At 41.9% G+C, this 14882-nt stretch overlaps 1 protein-coding gene across 9 annotated transcripts in view; it reads left to right on the top strand.

The window, feature by feature from the left end:
- Positions 1–496: 496 nt before the first annotated feature.
- The window catches only part of LOC144738116 (uncharacterized), a 195549-nt gene continuing 181163 nt past the window's right edge, over positions 497–14882 (top strand). For 8 of the 9 annotated variants that reach the window (XM_078621101.1, XM_078621057.1, XM_078621049.1 and 5 more), the window contains exon 1: positions 635–740. In XM_078621101.1, the coding sequence (XP_078477227.1) occupies positions 711–740 (30 nt within the window). In that variant the 5' untranslated portion in view covers positions 635–710. Of the gene's footprint in view, positions 741–14882 lie in introns of all 9 variants that reach the window. The other variant, XM_078621146.1, reaches the window with a different exon arrangement.

The following is a 14882-nucleotide window of genomic DNA, read 5'->3' as shown; positions in this document are numbered from 1 at the left end:
ATAGCTATCCCATGAACATTATACACAGCGATAGTGGAGGAAATGCTTTTAAAAAGCCTGCAGTGCGTATGCCCCAACACTTACGCAGCATTAACATTTAACAAATCGATGGTGACACGGCATTGCTACCGCAATGCATCGTCGCTGCCCATACCGTTCTGTATCCATTTAGCATGCATATGACCTTGCCCAAAACATGACACAATTACAGATATCGATGTTGTTGGCCAGGAACATGTTTTTGTTACTACACATGTACTTACTACTTCTTCTTAGCAATATATATATGTGTATTGAAATCATATATCCAAGCTCATTCCTATTCACAACCCAATTCGCGCGTAGCTGAGGTTCAGCTATTCAACGACACCTCCTCCCCAATGGGGGACATGGTCACCAAAAGAACAAGACCTGGCCACGACATCATCATCAGCAGCAGCAGAGGGGGGGTTGGGGGATGATGACGATGATGAGGATGACGGCCGCGTGAGTGACAGCGCTGCACGAGGGATCGTCCGTGAGCTCATTGCTCACGGCCGGGCAGCAGGGCGCTGTGCAAGGGGGAGTGGTGGAAAAGCAAAAAATCGATCCGTCCGCATCCACCCCCAAACCCACAGCAACATTACCCCGTCTAGCAGTGAGTAACGTGAATTACTTCCCTCTGCTGCGTCGTGGCGAAGCTGCTGTCATTGCTTGGTGCTCATCTCGGGATGCAACTTAACACCCTTGACGTTTGTTCGGTAACCTTTAATTCGTCTTTAAGGATGCGTTTTTGTGCGTGCGATTAGTTTGTTGTCCGTTCCGATTAGCGCGGTTGATTACGTACGGTACGAAAGAAGTTTAACAAACCTGCATACAGACTGTTTTATAGATGTGTGTGTAACAAGACAAAGATCCATTCTAGATTTGAAGCTTTTGTGACTGCAAGGATTCATATACTCTTTGGTGTTTTCGGTAAAGTCACGTAGGTAAGACAATCAATAAAATAAATGAAAACAACTAAATTAAATCCGAAACGTCGTGATTTAATTTAGTTGTTTTCATTTATTTTATTGATTGTTTTACCTACGTGACTTGACCGAAAAAAACTAAGAGTAAGACAAAGATCACCTGTACAGCCTCGACAGACTGTTGGGGCAAGTGCTGTTCGCGAGTAGCATCGTCTATGAAGGCCGTCACTGTGGCACACGAGGGGTGGGTGGCCAGGCACCACGCGGGGCCGCCTTTGTCTCCCCAGTGTCGATGTTTACGCGTAGCACGAGATACTCATTTGAAGCTGAGTCGACCTAGGGGAAGCCCAGGATCGGTTCAGATAATCGTCGCCGCTGTTGTAATAAGCTTCTAAGTGGGTGGTGCTCAATATCCGTTGGTAGCCCTGGACCAGTGGTGGACATTCCACATTCATGTGGTCTTTGAAATTGAGGCAGGCAGCATTTGGTGGCTTGTTTATGCTTGCAAATAGAGGACTCTGACTACACTGACTACACATACACACACACATGTGTGTGTGTATGTGTAGTAGTACACACACACACGTGTATGTGTAGTAGTACACACACACGTGTGTATGTGTAGTAGTACACACACACACTCGGCACTGGTACACACACATTCGTGTGTGTGTACCAGTGCCGGATTATCCTCGTAGCAACAGCAACTACACATGGTACTTTCAAGGGCCCCGCGCCAAATGCTTTCAAGCTATCAATTCCGGTTCAGTGATTCTGCACTTGCTCTATTACTACAGTACTATACTGCCTTTAACTTTTATGAACGACTGCGTGTTTAAGGTTATCGATTTGTCTTATTATCTGGCTGTATAGCAAATTTAAAAAATGCAATTACTTTACTGTGCAAGTAAAAAAAAATGTGTTTTAATATTTATGTGTTTTTTTTTATTTAGGGCCCCTTTATAACACGTGCTACAGGCCCCGCACTAGCTCAATGCGGCACTGGTGTGTACAAGTCAAATGAAGTGCCTCTCGTGCCTACATGAGCACTTGGCGGTGCTCATCTCTGCTGCTCACAATGAGCCAGTGGTTGGGAATCTCACGTTCTATTACTGCAGCTTCTCTCTCTCCTGCACGGGGTGTTCATCTCACACACAGGACGGCACTGTGCTCACGACGGAAGGTGGACCAGAGGGCAAATAGACCCCGTTCAGTGCAGTATTTGGTTTGAGGACCAATAATAACTCTTCTCATGTACCAAGTGAGATATCAAGTCATCGGACCCTGTGGCGATTACATAAACACCACTGCTGCTACAACTCTCCCGATTCCATTATTATACTCTAGATGAAAATTAGGTTTGCGTGTGTATGTATATATAGAGTGCACTTATAAAGGTGTATGTGTGTGTGTGTACATCGAGTACACTTATAAAGGTGCATGTGTGTGTGTACATCGAGTACACGTATAAAGGTGCATGTGTGTGTGTACATAGAGTTCACTTATAAAGGTGAATGTGTGTGTGTATATAGAGTACACTTATAAATGTGCATGTGTGTGTACATAGAGTACACTTATAAAGGTGTATGTGTGTGTATAGAGAACACTTATAAAGGTGCATGTGTGTGTATATATAGAGTACACTTATAAAGGTGCATGTGTGTGTGTATACATAGAGTACACTTATAAATGTGCATGTGTGTGTGTACATAGAGTACAATTATAAAGGTGCATGTGTGTGTATGCATAGAGTACACTTATAAAGGTGCATGTGTGTGTGTACATAGAGTACACTTATAAAGGTGAATGTGTGTGTGTATATAGAGTACACTTATAAAGGTGCATGTGTGTGTACATCGAGTACACTTATACAGGTGCGTGTGTGCCTTAGCTGTACTCCAAATCAACCTCGCATTTCCCCTGCAGGATTCTGTAATGCTCAAAGGACGTAGCCTAACATTCAAACGACATTACAGTACCGCAGTGTTTGGCTTGCAAGTGAGTTAGATGAGTAACTTCAGAACTTGAGCTGTAGAGAAGCCCGGTTGACAATGTACAGTGTTGGAACATTGTCAGGGTGTTATCTGAACAACGTGTACCCTCCACGTTTGTGTCAGCCACGCACTTTTATTGCACTTGCCGTGTTGTCTGTTTATTATAGCTGACTGTGTATCTCTGCATGGAGCTGCACATTCGGTGGGTCGGGCGCCTCAGTGGCGAGATGTTAACTACTTCGCAAGGTATGCAAGATATCGTGGGTTCGATCCCGACCCTGACGCCTGCTGCTGTATATTTGGAGTTTGCGTGTCTCTCTCCCCGTGGTCGTGTGGATTTTTCTCCGGGTCCTCCGGTTTTTCCCTCCACATTTAGAAACATGCTTGTAGAGTATTTGGCTGCTATACATTTCCACATGATAAGCTATGTTCGTTGAGCTATCATTTGTGGCCAGATCGCTTCTAAAAAAGAGCTATACAGCTCAGTCGGCCTTACCTGGTAAACTAAAACATTTTTCGTTGTTTTTAGTTAAAGTAACATCCAATGTATATTGACACCTGCAAAGTAATTTTCATTGTAAGAGGCAGTTGAGGAAGACCATCTTTAAAAAAAATGTTATATATATAAAGTGTAATTTTTCTGTTGATATTGTTGAAGGTATATTATTTATCTTTGTGAGTGGCACATGGTGGAAAACGATGGATAGATAATGGATGGTGAGACATTGGTGAAGCCAGGAGGTGAAGTCACCAACATCGGTGTGACCCTCATCCCAAGTATATTTGACCTCGGAAGAAACCTAAGGCGACGCTATTACAGCAAGTGGCAAGTTGACAATTGCAACGCCATGAGTGCCACTGGCTGAGGAAATGTGTACACGTTATGAGACCTGAAGCCACATGCCATTGCAGGAAATCAGTTATTCCACCGGTACCGAGGAATGGGAAATCATCTCAACATATCTCACTAAACCCGCCTTTCGTAACACCACCAGGACCTACCGTGGACTCCGTACAGAACCAACGAACACTGGCTCAGCACATTTTAAGAATCAACTGATCATAGCAACCTTCTGAAAATAGAATAATCAATGACGGGATGCAGTCCAACTTGGAGTCATGTTGTTTGTGCATCATTCAACAGGTTTTATTTGCTCTGGAGTTAGGTGCAATTTAGGCTAAACTGTGGTATGTATATACAGTACTGTGTCAGCAAGTGTTATTCAACTGGGAGTCTTTGTCAGTCTTTACACAGCTTGAATGGCTTGTTTCTGCAGGCTGTATAGGTCAGCACATTTTTAAGAGCTATGTAAGTTATTGAAATCAAATTGACCATTAGAATGTGCTGCGTGGCTGAGTACTATCAACATATGGATGGATACAGCCAAATTATGAGTAGGAGAGTGCATAGATGCACTGCAGTGTATGAGAAGGTAACTGCGGCATGTGTGCCAAGCAGACTCTTCACCTCTTAGAAAGTTAAACAGTATTAAGTATAGAAGTATGCAAATTAAATCGTATATATAAAAAGCTAATATTGTAACAGAAAAAAACCAATGTTTCAAAAATGTAATTTTTTAGAAACTATTGTGTCGGTGTAGGATGTCTTTTGGAGACGTCTTTTTCAATAACAAAACGTGTGTTTGAGCAGTTAGTGCCGTTTGCACAAGGACAGACTTTTCTAGTAGTTCTAAATTGGCTATGGGAAATATGCTAAGGGGCCATCCATTTAGTTATTTTAGTAGGTACGCAAAAATATGTCAAAACTTGACCCCTCCCCCCTCCCTGTACGCACGCGGACTTTTTACACCCCCCCCCTCACTTGCGTACTTACGCCTGATCCCACCCCTCCCGAATCCTCTAGAACTGCCGCTATTTAAGCCACGCAGAAACGATCACGGATGAATAATATTAACGTGTTTAAGCAACAGATAGTCCATCGCCGGACTATCTAACTCATTTGAAGGCCAATGTAGACACATTATTATCGAGGCTTTACCCCCCTCCCCCGTTTCCTATGCGTACGCACATTGTAGCAGACCCCCCCATACGTACGCATTTAGGTTAACCCTCCTCCCCCCTCCATGCGTACGTACTAAATGGATGGCCCCTAAGTTGTATTTAGAATGTTATACAGTACTGGTATGTCCTGTAACTCTCTTCTGTAAATTCTGTCATGAGCTTCTTTGTTCATATTGCAGAGGATGGTCCACTTCGGTAATAGAGGTGGTTTGATTCAACCCACCAGCAATTTGATTATTTTCTGTGATTTATTGTAACATTGTGGTGGATGGTTGTACATACCTCCATTGGCTGCTGGGTTAATATTAACCCATTACAATATGCGAACGGGAAAAAACACGTGTATTCTTACACACGTTATTCAACACACGTATCATGAACTCAATAGTCAATATGAATTGATTGATCTCTACTGCTCTGTAGAAATCCTGTTGTGCTGCAATTACTAAGCAGGTGTGTGTGTGTGGGTGAGGATGGAAACTGCAGCACGATAGGTGTTAGTCAGTTCAACACTTTCACGACCGATATAAAGCCCGTTAATTACAATTCCAACCAGCCACAATTCTGGCTTATGCTTGATGAGGCTGGTTGTAATTACCAGCAAAACGTTGTACTCGAATTGTAAAAGTGGGTTTACTCTCCAACATGCCGGTGTGCTGAACTAGAGTCTAATTGATACGTTCTGTTTACTTGACAAACCTTACTAATTGGCTGTGTCGGGTGGTGGCGGGTTTAATCGACACATTTATATTTTTATGCGATCTAACCGAAAAAAAACTCTTCAGCAGCACGAGAGGTGTTATCTTGATTTGAAGCTTTCGTGACTACAGGAATCCAAACTCTTTGGTTCTTTCGGTAAAGTCACGTAGGTAGAAAACCGTGTTGTGATTGTCTCACCTGATGTCGGTCGCTTGTGTTGCGATCGAAACGTCGTGATCTATTATTTTTTCTACCGAGGTGACTTTACCGAAAGAACCAAAGAGTATATGTGTTATCTTGTTTAACGATGATCTCGGATGTACCAATTTTTTATATTAAATACAATTCGTTTTTTGATAAATAATCTAAAAAACAGTATTTATTTTCTTGCAACACGGCGTAAAATGGACGAGGAGCTGAGCACAGGAGCCAATGTGGGAAGAGGGACAATCAGGTTCAGAACAGGCATGGTTGAGAGTTGGTGAATCACATCAAGGTCAGAGGCATAGGTGGCACAGCAGAGTGGTCAGTCGGGGGACACCAGCCGCCACCCCTACCTGGCAGACCAAGCGAGTGAACAAGAGACTGTGAGCCACAGTGGAAGTCCCTGTGGACAGGATGTAGGAAAAATGTACTTAATTCTGACACGTAATTATAACAGATAAAATAACTTATAGCAACCAGAAAAAATGATAGACACAGGAGCATACAATAAATCAGTTATAAACAGAATTGCTCAGTGGGGAGACAACGTTGCCAAGTGGGTGGGTTTTAAAAGTGCTGTATAATCAGAGGCTGGGATTCAAAACAGCATACTGAGTGTGTTCAACATATTTTAGTCCCAGACTGCTCCAGACAGCAGCGCTATGCAGACTTCCTAAAACCCCAGGGGATGATTGTTGGGCTTCTACACTCTACAGAGGCAATCACAGTGATTGTACATCACAGATATCAGTTCGGCACAGAGAAGGCAATCCCAAGCAACAGCTCAATCGTGTTGGGTTGAAACGACCAAAGTTTGAGACTGGCAAGTTCTACTTCTTCTTTCGTTCCCAGAAGTCTATAACGCATGTATGTGTCGTCACGGTTATCATCAGCCATGATCAGTCATCTGCGGAATGAAGCCACCCCTCACAATCCCGTGATGCAACAGTCTAGTTCCTGCAAATGATCTCATGTCATCACTCCATCTCCTTGGTGGACGTGCTCTCAGGTACCACTTCGCCGTCAGTTTTGACCTTCGAGCGATGTGTCCAAGCTCATTGAATTTCTCTAACTTGTGAGTGTTCTCTTACATGCATATGTTCTCTCAGCCATCTTTCTGTCTCTCGATGTCGTTCCACTATGATCCTCTCCATGATATGTAAACTTTAAAAAAAATTGTTATCCATGTTCTTTGTCAATGTTCATGTCTTTTGTCGATGTCATAGCAGGTCATATACAGTACACCGATTGCAGACTTTATTCGTGAGGTCCATTGGTATGGTGCTTTCATTACTAGCTTCAGTTTTCTACAACAAACTCAAACCTGCTCTTTATTGTATAACTTAAATCCCAGTTCATCTTCAATGTCTGGCCTAGGGATGCATTTTATACTTGTGTCACTCCAACACACTTCTATATTATTATTATCTGTTTTGCTGATAAAAAATCTTGAGCACCACTATTCAGCCTTCGTTATAATTTTTTTATTTATAATTTCCATCACTGATTGGATTTGGTTTAACACGTAGGCTTTCGCGACCAATATCATCCATAATACAGTTTTTTTTGGGGTGAGATCGTGTAAATATATAATTGTGTCGTTAAACCTGCCACCACCCGACACAGCAAGTTAGTAAGGTTTGTCACGTAAACAGAACATGCCAATTTGTTTCTAGTACAGCACACTGGTGTGTTAGAGAGCCAAGCCACAACATTCATAATCTGAGTACGACGTTTCGCCAGTAATTACAACTAGCTTCATCAGGCGACAGCCAGATTGGTGGAGAAGTCCACCTGTTTCATTCCTTAACTAGAAGCGTAGATGTGATGACAACACTTATGCGCTCTTCTTGCGCGAGATTGGATTTGCATAGTTAAAACTTTTTCCAAAAGTATTATGTTATTTGAATTGTCATGTCAAATCAAATATGAAAGGTTATTTGAATTTCACTTGTCCGTTGACACTCCAGTGCTACTGTCCCTGGTATATCACAGGATAACTTAATCCTGTCGTGTTTCACATTGTGTTGGGAACTGCTCTCAAATCTAAACCCTATAAAAAAGATTTATATTACTTTCATAAGAATATGCTGTGTGATTCTGATTTTCTAAATTTGTGTTTGAGCAACACTGCCAATGAAGTCCATTAAATGTTTGTTCCATTCAATGCAGTAGAAGAATGTAGAACTTGCATCTGGATATTTTAAAGATTGGTGCACTCCTGCCCTTAGCTCCACCTCCAGTGACCCCAGCCCCAGTGACCTCAGCCCCAGTGACCCCAGCCCCAGTGACCCCGGCCCCAGTGACCCCAGCCGCACTGACCCCGGCTGTAGCTCCGCTTCGGCTCAAAAGCACAACGTAGAAAATTGTGAAACTCTGCTCCAGTTCCTGGGACTCCGTGCCGGAGCTTGGCCAACCTGAGTCTGTTGTGATGTAAACCACATGAACGCAAATACATGAAGAGCACTTCCTTTAGGCGAGTGGTTCTAAAACTGTTTTGGTCCGCGGACCACTCAGCCGATGCAAACGTTTCTGTGGGCCACCCAGCCCCCCCCCACCCCTGGTGTCAAAACGCATTCACTTCTCTCTCCATACCATGAATACAAAATGATTCATATTATGGGAACATTCTTATTTTTATGAAGCGAAAAGGCTTTTTTTAGGGGTGACATTTAAATCTTAGGGTTAGGGTAGTTTAATCAGGGTAGTTACCTCACTTACATTTTTAATTAAATAGCATTAGTATGATATGAATTAATGTCCGAAACAAAACGTATAAACATTGTCATGATTGTCCGGATCAACCTGCGTTTGCATCACAGCCCCGTGGACCACCTGGAGGACCATCCCGGGCCACGGGAGGTCTGCGGACCGCACTCTGAGAACCACTGCTTTCGGATATATATACTGTCGTACATTCATGAATGGCATTGCATTTTCTAGCGTGCGTATGTATGTTGAGTAATGCTTGCCATACATTTTCTGCGTTAATAGCTGTCCAGGTGACACACATGTTGCTGCTAGGCTTTGTCGGATCTGGCAGTCTATCAGGAGTATACTAAATTATTAAATGCCTTGCTTCAGTTTCAGAGTAATCGCTCATGTGGCCCACTAATTTAAATATTTAACGTCACCTAATGAGGCCACTACATTGAAATTACGAAAATGTAATTTATAAAACAAATACGTTATATATTTCAGCCATGTACTCTGCAGGGTTTACTACAGTGCTTGAATGCCATTCTCAAAGTCAATGTGATTGTCTGCCCAAATGAGCATTGAGGCGATGCTCATCTGTTACAGTCCTGAGCCAATGGTGGAAATTCCACATTTATATAGCAGGGGTGAGTTTACCAATAGGGGGCAACCACTGTTGACTTCCCCGCAAAGTGGAACTGTATTCATTTTCAATGACTCAAGAGTACCACATTTCTAAATGCAATGCTTTAAAAAAACATCTTTGGTATTCCATTTTGTGTTTACAACTGCTTTTATACACATCATCAAAGGACTTTATTGTTTTTTCTCTGCACAGGCCTATATCATTTTGGTGGTAGACCTTTGTTTTTTTTTTGGTAAATAGGAATGGTATTCCAACTAAAATAAAAAAAAATGGAAACAAATCACACGATTACAATAACATGTGATGATCATTGTAGCAGAATTGAAGATAATAGTATTTTTCCCAATTATATTTCAATCATCGTCCTTGCTTCATATGATAGGGAGAATTAAGAATCAATGATTTTAGAACAGTGCCTTCCCCGTGTATTAGAGAATAGCCATGGAAGGAGATATCACGTAACTACTCCTTACAACTCTTAATACTAGACGTTTTACATGCCCTGCTTCACTCCAATGTTCATCACATTACAGTCAAACCAATATTTTACATTCTAAGAGGTTGAATTTTTTTTGCCAAATGTGATCAATCAGATGTATCATAACACTTTTGTTGTATGCACTCATCAACTTGCTCAACTAGAGAACCAAGTTTAATCACGGACAGCTGTCAGATTCAAACCGAGGTGTTAAGTGCAGCTCACTCAGTGCTCTGCCTTCTGCCACCAGTGGCACGATATTTTTTGTTAGACAAGTACTGTACAGTATAATGCTTATGAAAGCATCAGAAACATTTCGTGTCATTTTCACGTGAAAATCACATCGTGAGCATTCTTTTAAGTCAAACTAGTGATGTCAACATGGGCCGGCAGGGTGACATGGTGGTAATACTTTGTGTCTCACAGAAGGAAAGTCTGGGTTCGATTCCTGACATAGTCGCCTTTGTGTGGAGTTTGCAAGTTCTCCCCCTAATTTGCATGGGGTATTGGCCAAACATCCAAAACGCAAAATTACTCAATTGCAATGACACGCCACAGCATCGCTCCCTGTTGCAAAAACATGGCAGAAACCTGCTGAAGATGAGTCCTGAGACTCAGTGAGGATTTTCTGAGGTAAAGAAGCGTAATAACAATCATACATAAAATAATACTCGTGTTAAATCTCTAAAACGGAGCAGGTTAATTGATCGTAAAAAAAATTATATGTAGGTTGCAATTCCAAACATGTACATTGTAAATACAAGGCAACTTTCAAACTGCTTTTTGTGTTTAGTTTGTTGTCCTATCCCCACAAACCTCTGATTAGTACGGTGCGAAAGAAGTTCAACATACATGCATACAAAAGCGTAATATAATTGAAAATAACTTTTTTAAATTAGTAAGGCTCTATCACTGGCGAACGTTTTGCGTGCAGAATGTTAACGTTGCAAAATGTGGGACAAAGAATATAATTATCTGCATAGTCAAACAATCACATGCATGCATGCTTGTGGATATGTAAACATTACACAGAGAATAAACTGGATAATCACACACCATAATTTCATCATTAATATTTTTTATAATATATATATATATGATCGGCTCTTGGACACATACGCTTTATTATTTTGTGAAAGTGACTTTTTATCTTGGAACTGGACATTTTGCTTTTGTTCCCTGCACAGATTTTGCACGCATAAAAAAAGTTGCAATATTCGTCGTGGCGAGAATGACTAAACCCATCCCGCAGCCCCGTGTTCGATCTGCCAATGTGTCAACAAAGAGGCCAGTCTCGATCCAGCACGTTAGAGGCTTCTTTTGTGAAATGGGATTAGAGAAGGATAAACTGGTGAATGTGCAAAAACATTTGCTCGTGAAAGTCACATCTGCCTTGCCTATTAATTTAAGTACATTACAGCAGTGCAGTATATGTTTAGGAAAACGTGTCCATATTTGTTCAACATACAGTGTCTTATCGACAAATACATACAGTACTGTACTGCAATTACAGTACATACATATTACTTCTTGTAAAAACAAGTACATTGCATTTCGATTTAAAGCTTTCGTGACTGCAGGGATTCATCTTCTTGGTTCTTTCGGTAAAGTCACGTAGAAGGGAAGTAATAAAATAATAAAAATAAAACATAATAAAACAATTCTCACGACGTTTCGGCCACAACGCAAGCAGCCATCCTCAGGCGAAGAATGAAACACCCCAAGCTTGGAGCGTATATTTAAGCTGGGTTAGAGGGGGGGGAGGTGGGAAGAAGAGCGCCTAAACAAAATAATTTGCATATCAAGAGGAATTCAGCATATGGAAAATGCGTAGGAGGTGGGCGGGGGGGGTTCCAAATCAATACTATGCCCGTGCATTATGCAGGATTAGCAGCATCAAAGGGGGGGGGGAGGGGGGGAGCATTAACAAAGGAAAGGAATGTTAATAGTATGTAGCTGTAGTTACTAAACAACCACGTAAAAAACTACAGTATAAACTGCATGACAAACTAAAGTATAAACTACATAGCATCATCAGTAAACTTACTATACTCTACAATAAGCTGAGTTACTAACAGTAAGTAATACATGAAAAATTCTACGTTGTAAAAAATTATATAATATGCTTCCATCTAAACTTTATTCTCTTACATCACACGCGTCTATACCGTACTATATACTTCCATAGGCAAAACCAACATTAAATTACATACTGTATTGCTATAAACCACCCTATACCTTATACATTTTTAATATAACACTATGTATTATTCTACCCACCCTAATGTGTATCAAAATGGTTTATTACGTCCTTCCAGTGATTGCTAAGCCAGAATCCATCTTCTCGGTTAAAATTGTCTCTGTGTTTGTAAATGTGGATCGCCTCATGTACGAATCTCTCATGATAGCCAGATGGCTTGCAGAGAACCTCTGTCTTGGAGAAGTCAATGTCATGTGAGCCCACTGAGTTGTAACAGTGATCTGCCACGGCTGAGGTGTTTGTCCTACAGTGTTTCAGGTCAGCTTTATGTTCACGGATGCGGTCCGAGACATGTCGTTTGGTTTCCCCAATGTAACTGCTACCACAGAGGCAACTTAGTTTGTAGACACCAGGGTACTGTATGTCTGGAACCACATCTTTTACAGACGGTACCAGATCACGGATTTTATGTACTGTGTTGAATCGGACCTGGATCTTGTGTTTAATCAGGATTTTGGAGATCTTTTTTGTGACCCCAGCAATGTAGGGTAAGGTGATGGTCTTGAAAGGCTCCTCAACAGGATCCTTCTTGGTGGTTGGAGTGATGGCTTTGCGGATTGTGTAGTCGGAGTAACCATTAGCCTTAAGAGCTTGGCGTACGTGTTTGAGTTCACTGGAAATGTGTTCATGGTCGGAGATGCATTGGGCTCTATGATATAGAGTCTTGATGAGGGAATTCTTCTGGGATGGATGGTGGTGGGAATCCGGTTTTAGATAAGCATCCGTGTGGGTGGCTTTCCTGTAGACAGAGTGGCTCATTGAACCATCAGGTCTCCTTTTGATTAGGACATCCAAAAAGGGTAGCTTGCCATCATTTTCGACTTCCATGGTGAATCTGATGGCTGGGTGTATGGAATTGATATGGTCGAGAAATTGGTCTAGAGCAGGCCGGCCATGTGGCCAGATGACAAAAGTGTCGTCTACGTACCTCTTCCATAAGGTCGGGCGTAGAGTGGCAGTCTGGATGGCGTCCGTCTCAAATTTCTCCATGAAGATGTTGGCTACAACCGGAGATAAGGGGGAGCCCATTGGGGTGCCCTCAATTTGCTTGTAGAAGGTTCCATTCCAGGTGAAGTATGTATTGGTTAAGCAGTGTCTCACCAGGGGGGGTACCCCAGCATTCAGTCCTTGATGAACCAAGTCTTCAATGATTGCGATGGTGTCAGGCACAGGCACCTTGGTGAACAAGGAAACCACATCAAAACTGACAAGCAGGTCGTCTGGGGACAGGGCAATCCCCTTGATTGTTGATACCAGGTCAGTAGAGTTTAGTACTGCAGAGGTGGTTTTTCCAGTGAAAGGCCGTAGGATTTCGGACAAAAAACGAGCCAGTTTGTAAGTCGGGGAGTTGATAGTAGAGACAATGGGACGAAGAGGTGTATCTTCTTTATGTATCTTTGGCAAGCCGTACAATCTTGGTGGCCTGGCTGCAGAAGGTTTCAACGAGAACTGTTTGGTCTGATCAATTAATGCGGTTGAAGCAGAAATGATGTTGTTGGTTTTGGAGACGAGGCTGTTGGTGGGGTCTCTTTTTATTTTTGTATAGCTGCCATCGGTGAGTAGTTCTTGAATTTTGTTGTTGTATTCTATTTTGTCCATGATGACAGTGGCATTGCCTTTGTCGGCTGAGAGGATGACAATGTCATCCCTCTTTTTTAATTGAGCTAATTCAAAACGCTCATCTTTGCTGATGTTGCTAGCTGGCATCTTAGCGTTTTTGAGGGTTACAGAGATTTCCGATCTTGCTACGTCTGCAGCGATGTGACTCAAGCCCTTGAGAGCTACATCTACTCGAGCAATTATATCATTAACTGGTATGTGTCTAGGTGTGACTGCAAAGTTTAGTCCTTTAGCTAAAACGGATTTCAAACCTTCAGAAATAGGACTGTTACTGCGATTAATTACGACTTTGTTAACATCTAGCTTTTCAATGTGTGGGTCCGGTTTCTTGTTTGAGAGGCGGTTGAATTTGGAAATCAAGTTGTCCTTACATTTAGTCGACATAGCGGCAGCTGAAGAGGCAGTCATTTTTTCCACATGTTCCCAATCCGATGTGGACATTGTTGCACTCAAGGATAAGTGTGATTTGTAGAGTGTCTTGTCTAACTGATCTAGTTCGGTGCGCGTAAGTCTGATTTTCTCTGAGATAAGAGCTAAGCTAGTTCTAGACAGAATTCGTTTCGCATTAGAAGAAGTTACAGCAGCAGATGTTAGTGTAAATGCGTTCGGTATTACCTTAGAGTCGCGGCATCTCTTCAGAAAGGTGAGAGACTCGATTAGCTGAGCCTTCTTGTCCCGGAGCTTGTTGAAGGATCTCAAAGTTATGTGGAAACCCTCCCCGTAGAGGCGGTTAAATTTCGATTTAAAGCTTTCGTGACTGCAGGGATTCATCTTCTTGGTTCTTTCGGTAAAGTCACGTAGAAGGGAAGTAATAAAATAATAAAAATAAAACATAATAAAACGACTAAATGTAAGGACAACTTGATTTCCAAATTCAACCGCCTCTCAAACAAGAAACCGGACCCACACATTGAAAAGCTAGATGTTAACAAAGTCGTAATTAATCGCAGTAACAGTCCTATTTCTGAAGGTTTGAAATCCGTTTTAGCTAAAGGACTAAACTTTGCAGTCACACCTAGACACATACCAGTTAATGATATAATTGCTCGAGTAGATGTAGCTCTCAAGGGCTTGAGTCACATCGCTGCAGACGTAGCAAGATCGGAAATCTCTGTAACCCTCAAAAACGCTAAGATGCCAGCTAGCAACATCAGCAAAGATGAGCGTTTTGAATTAGCTCAATTAAAAAAGAGGGATGACATTGTCATCCTCTCAGCCGACAAAGGCAATGCCACTGTCATCATGGACAAAATAGAATACAACAACAAAATTCAAGAACTACTCACCGATGGCAGCTATACAAAAATAAAAA

This window comes from Lampetra planeri, chromosome 3, assembly GCF_965212315.1.
Source record: "Lampetra planeri chromosome 3, kcLamPlan1.2.h2, whole genome shotgun sequence".
Lineage (NCBI taxonomy): Eukaryota > Metazoa > Chordata > Hyperoartia > Petromyzontiformes > Petromyzontidae > Lampetra > Lampetra planeri.
The sequence above is the reverse complement of the archived record's forward strand: the minus strand, read 5'-3'. Positions and strand labels throughout refer to the sequence as shown.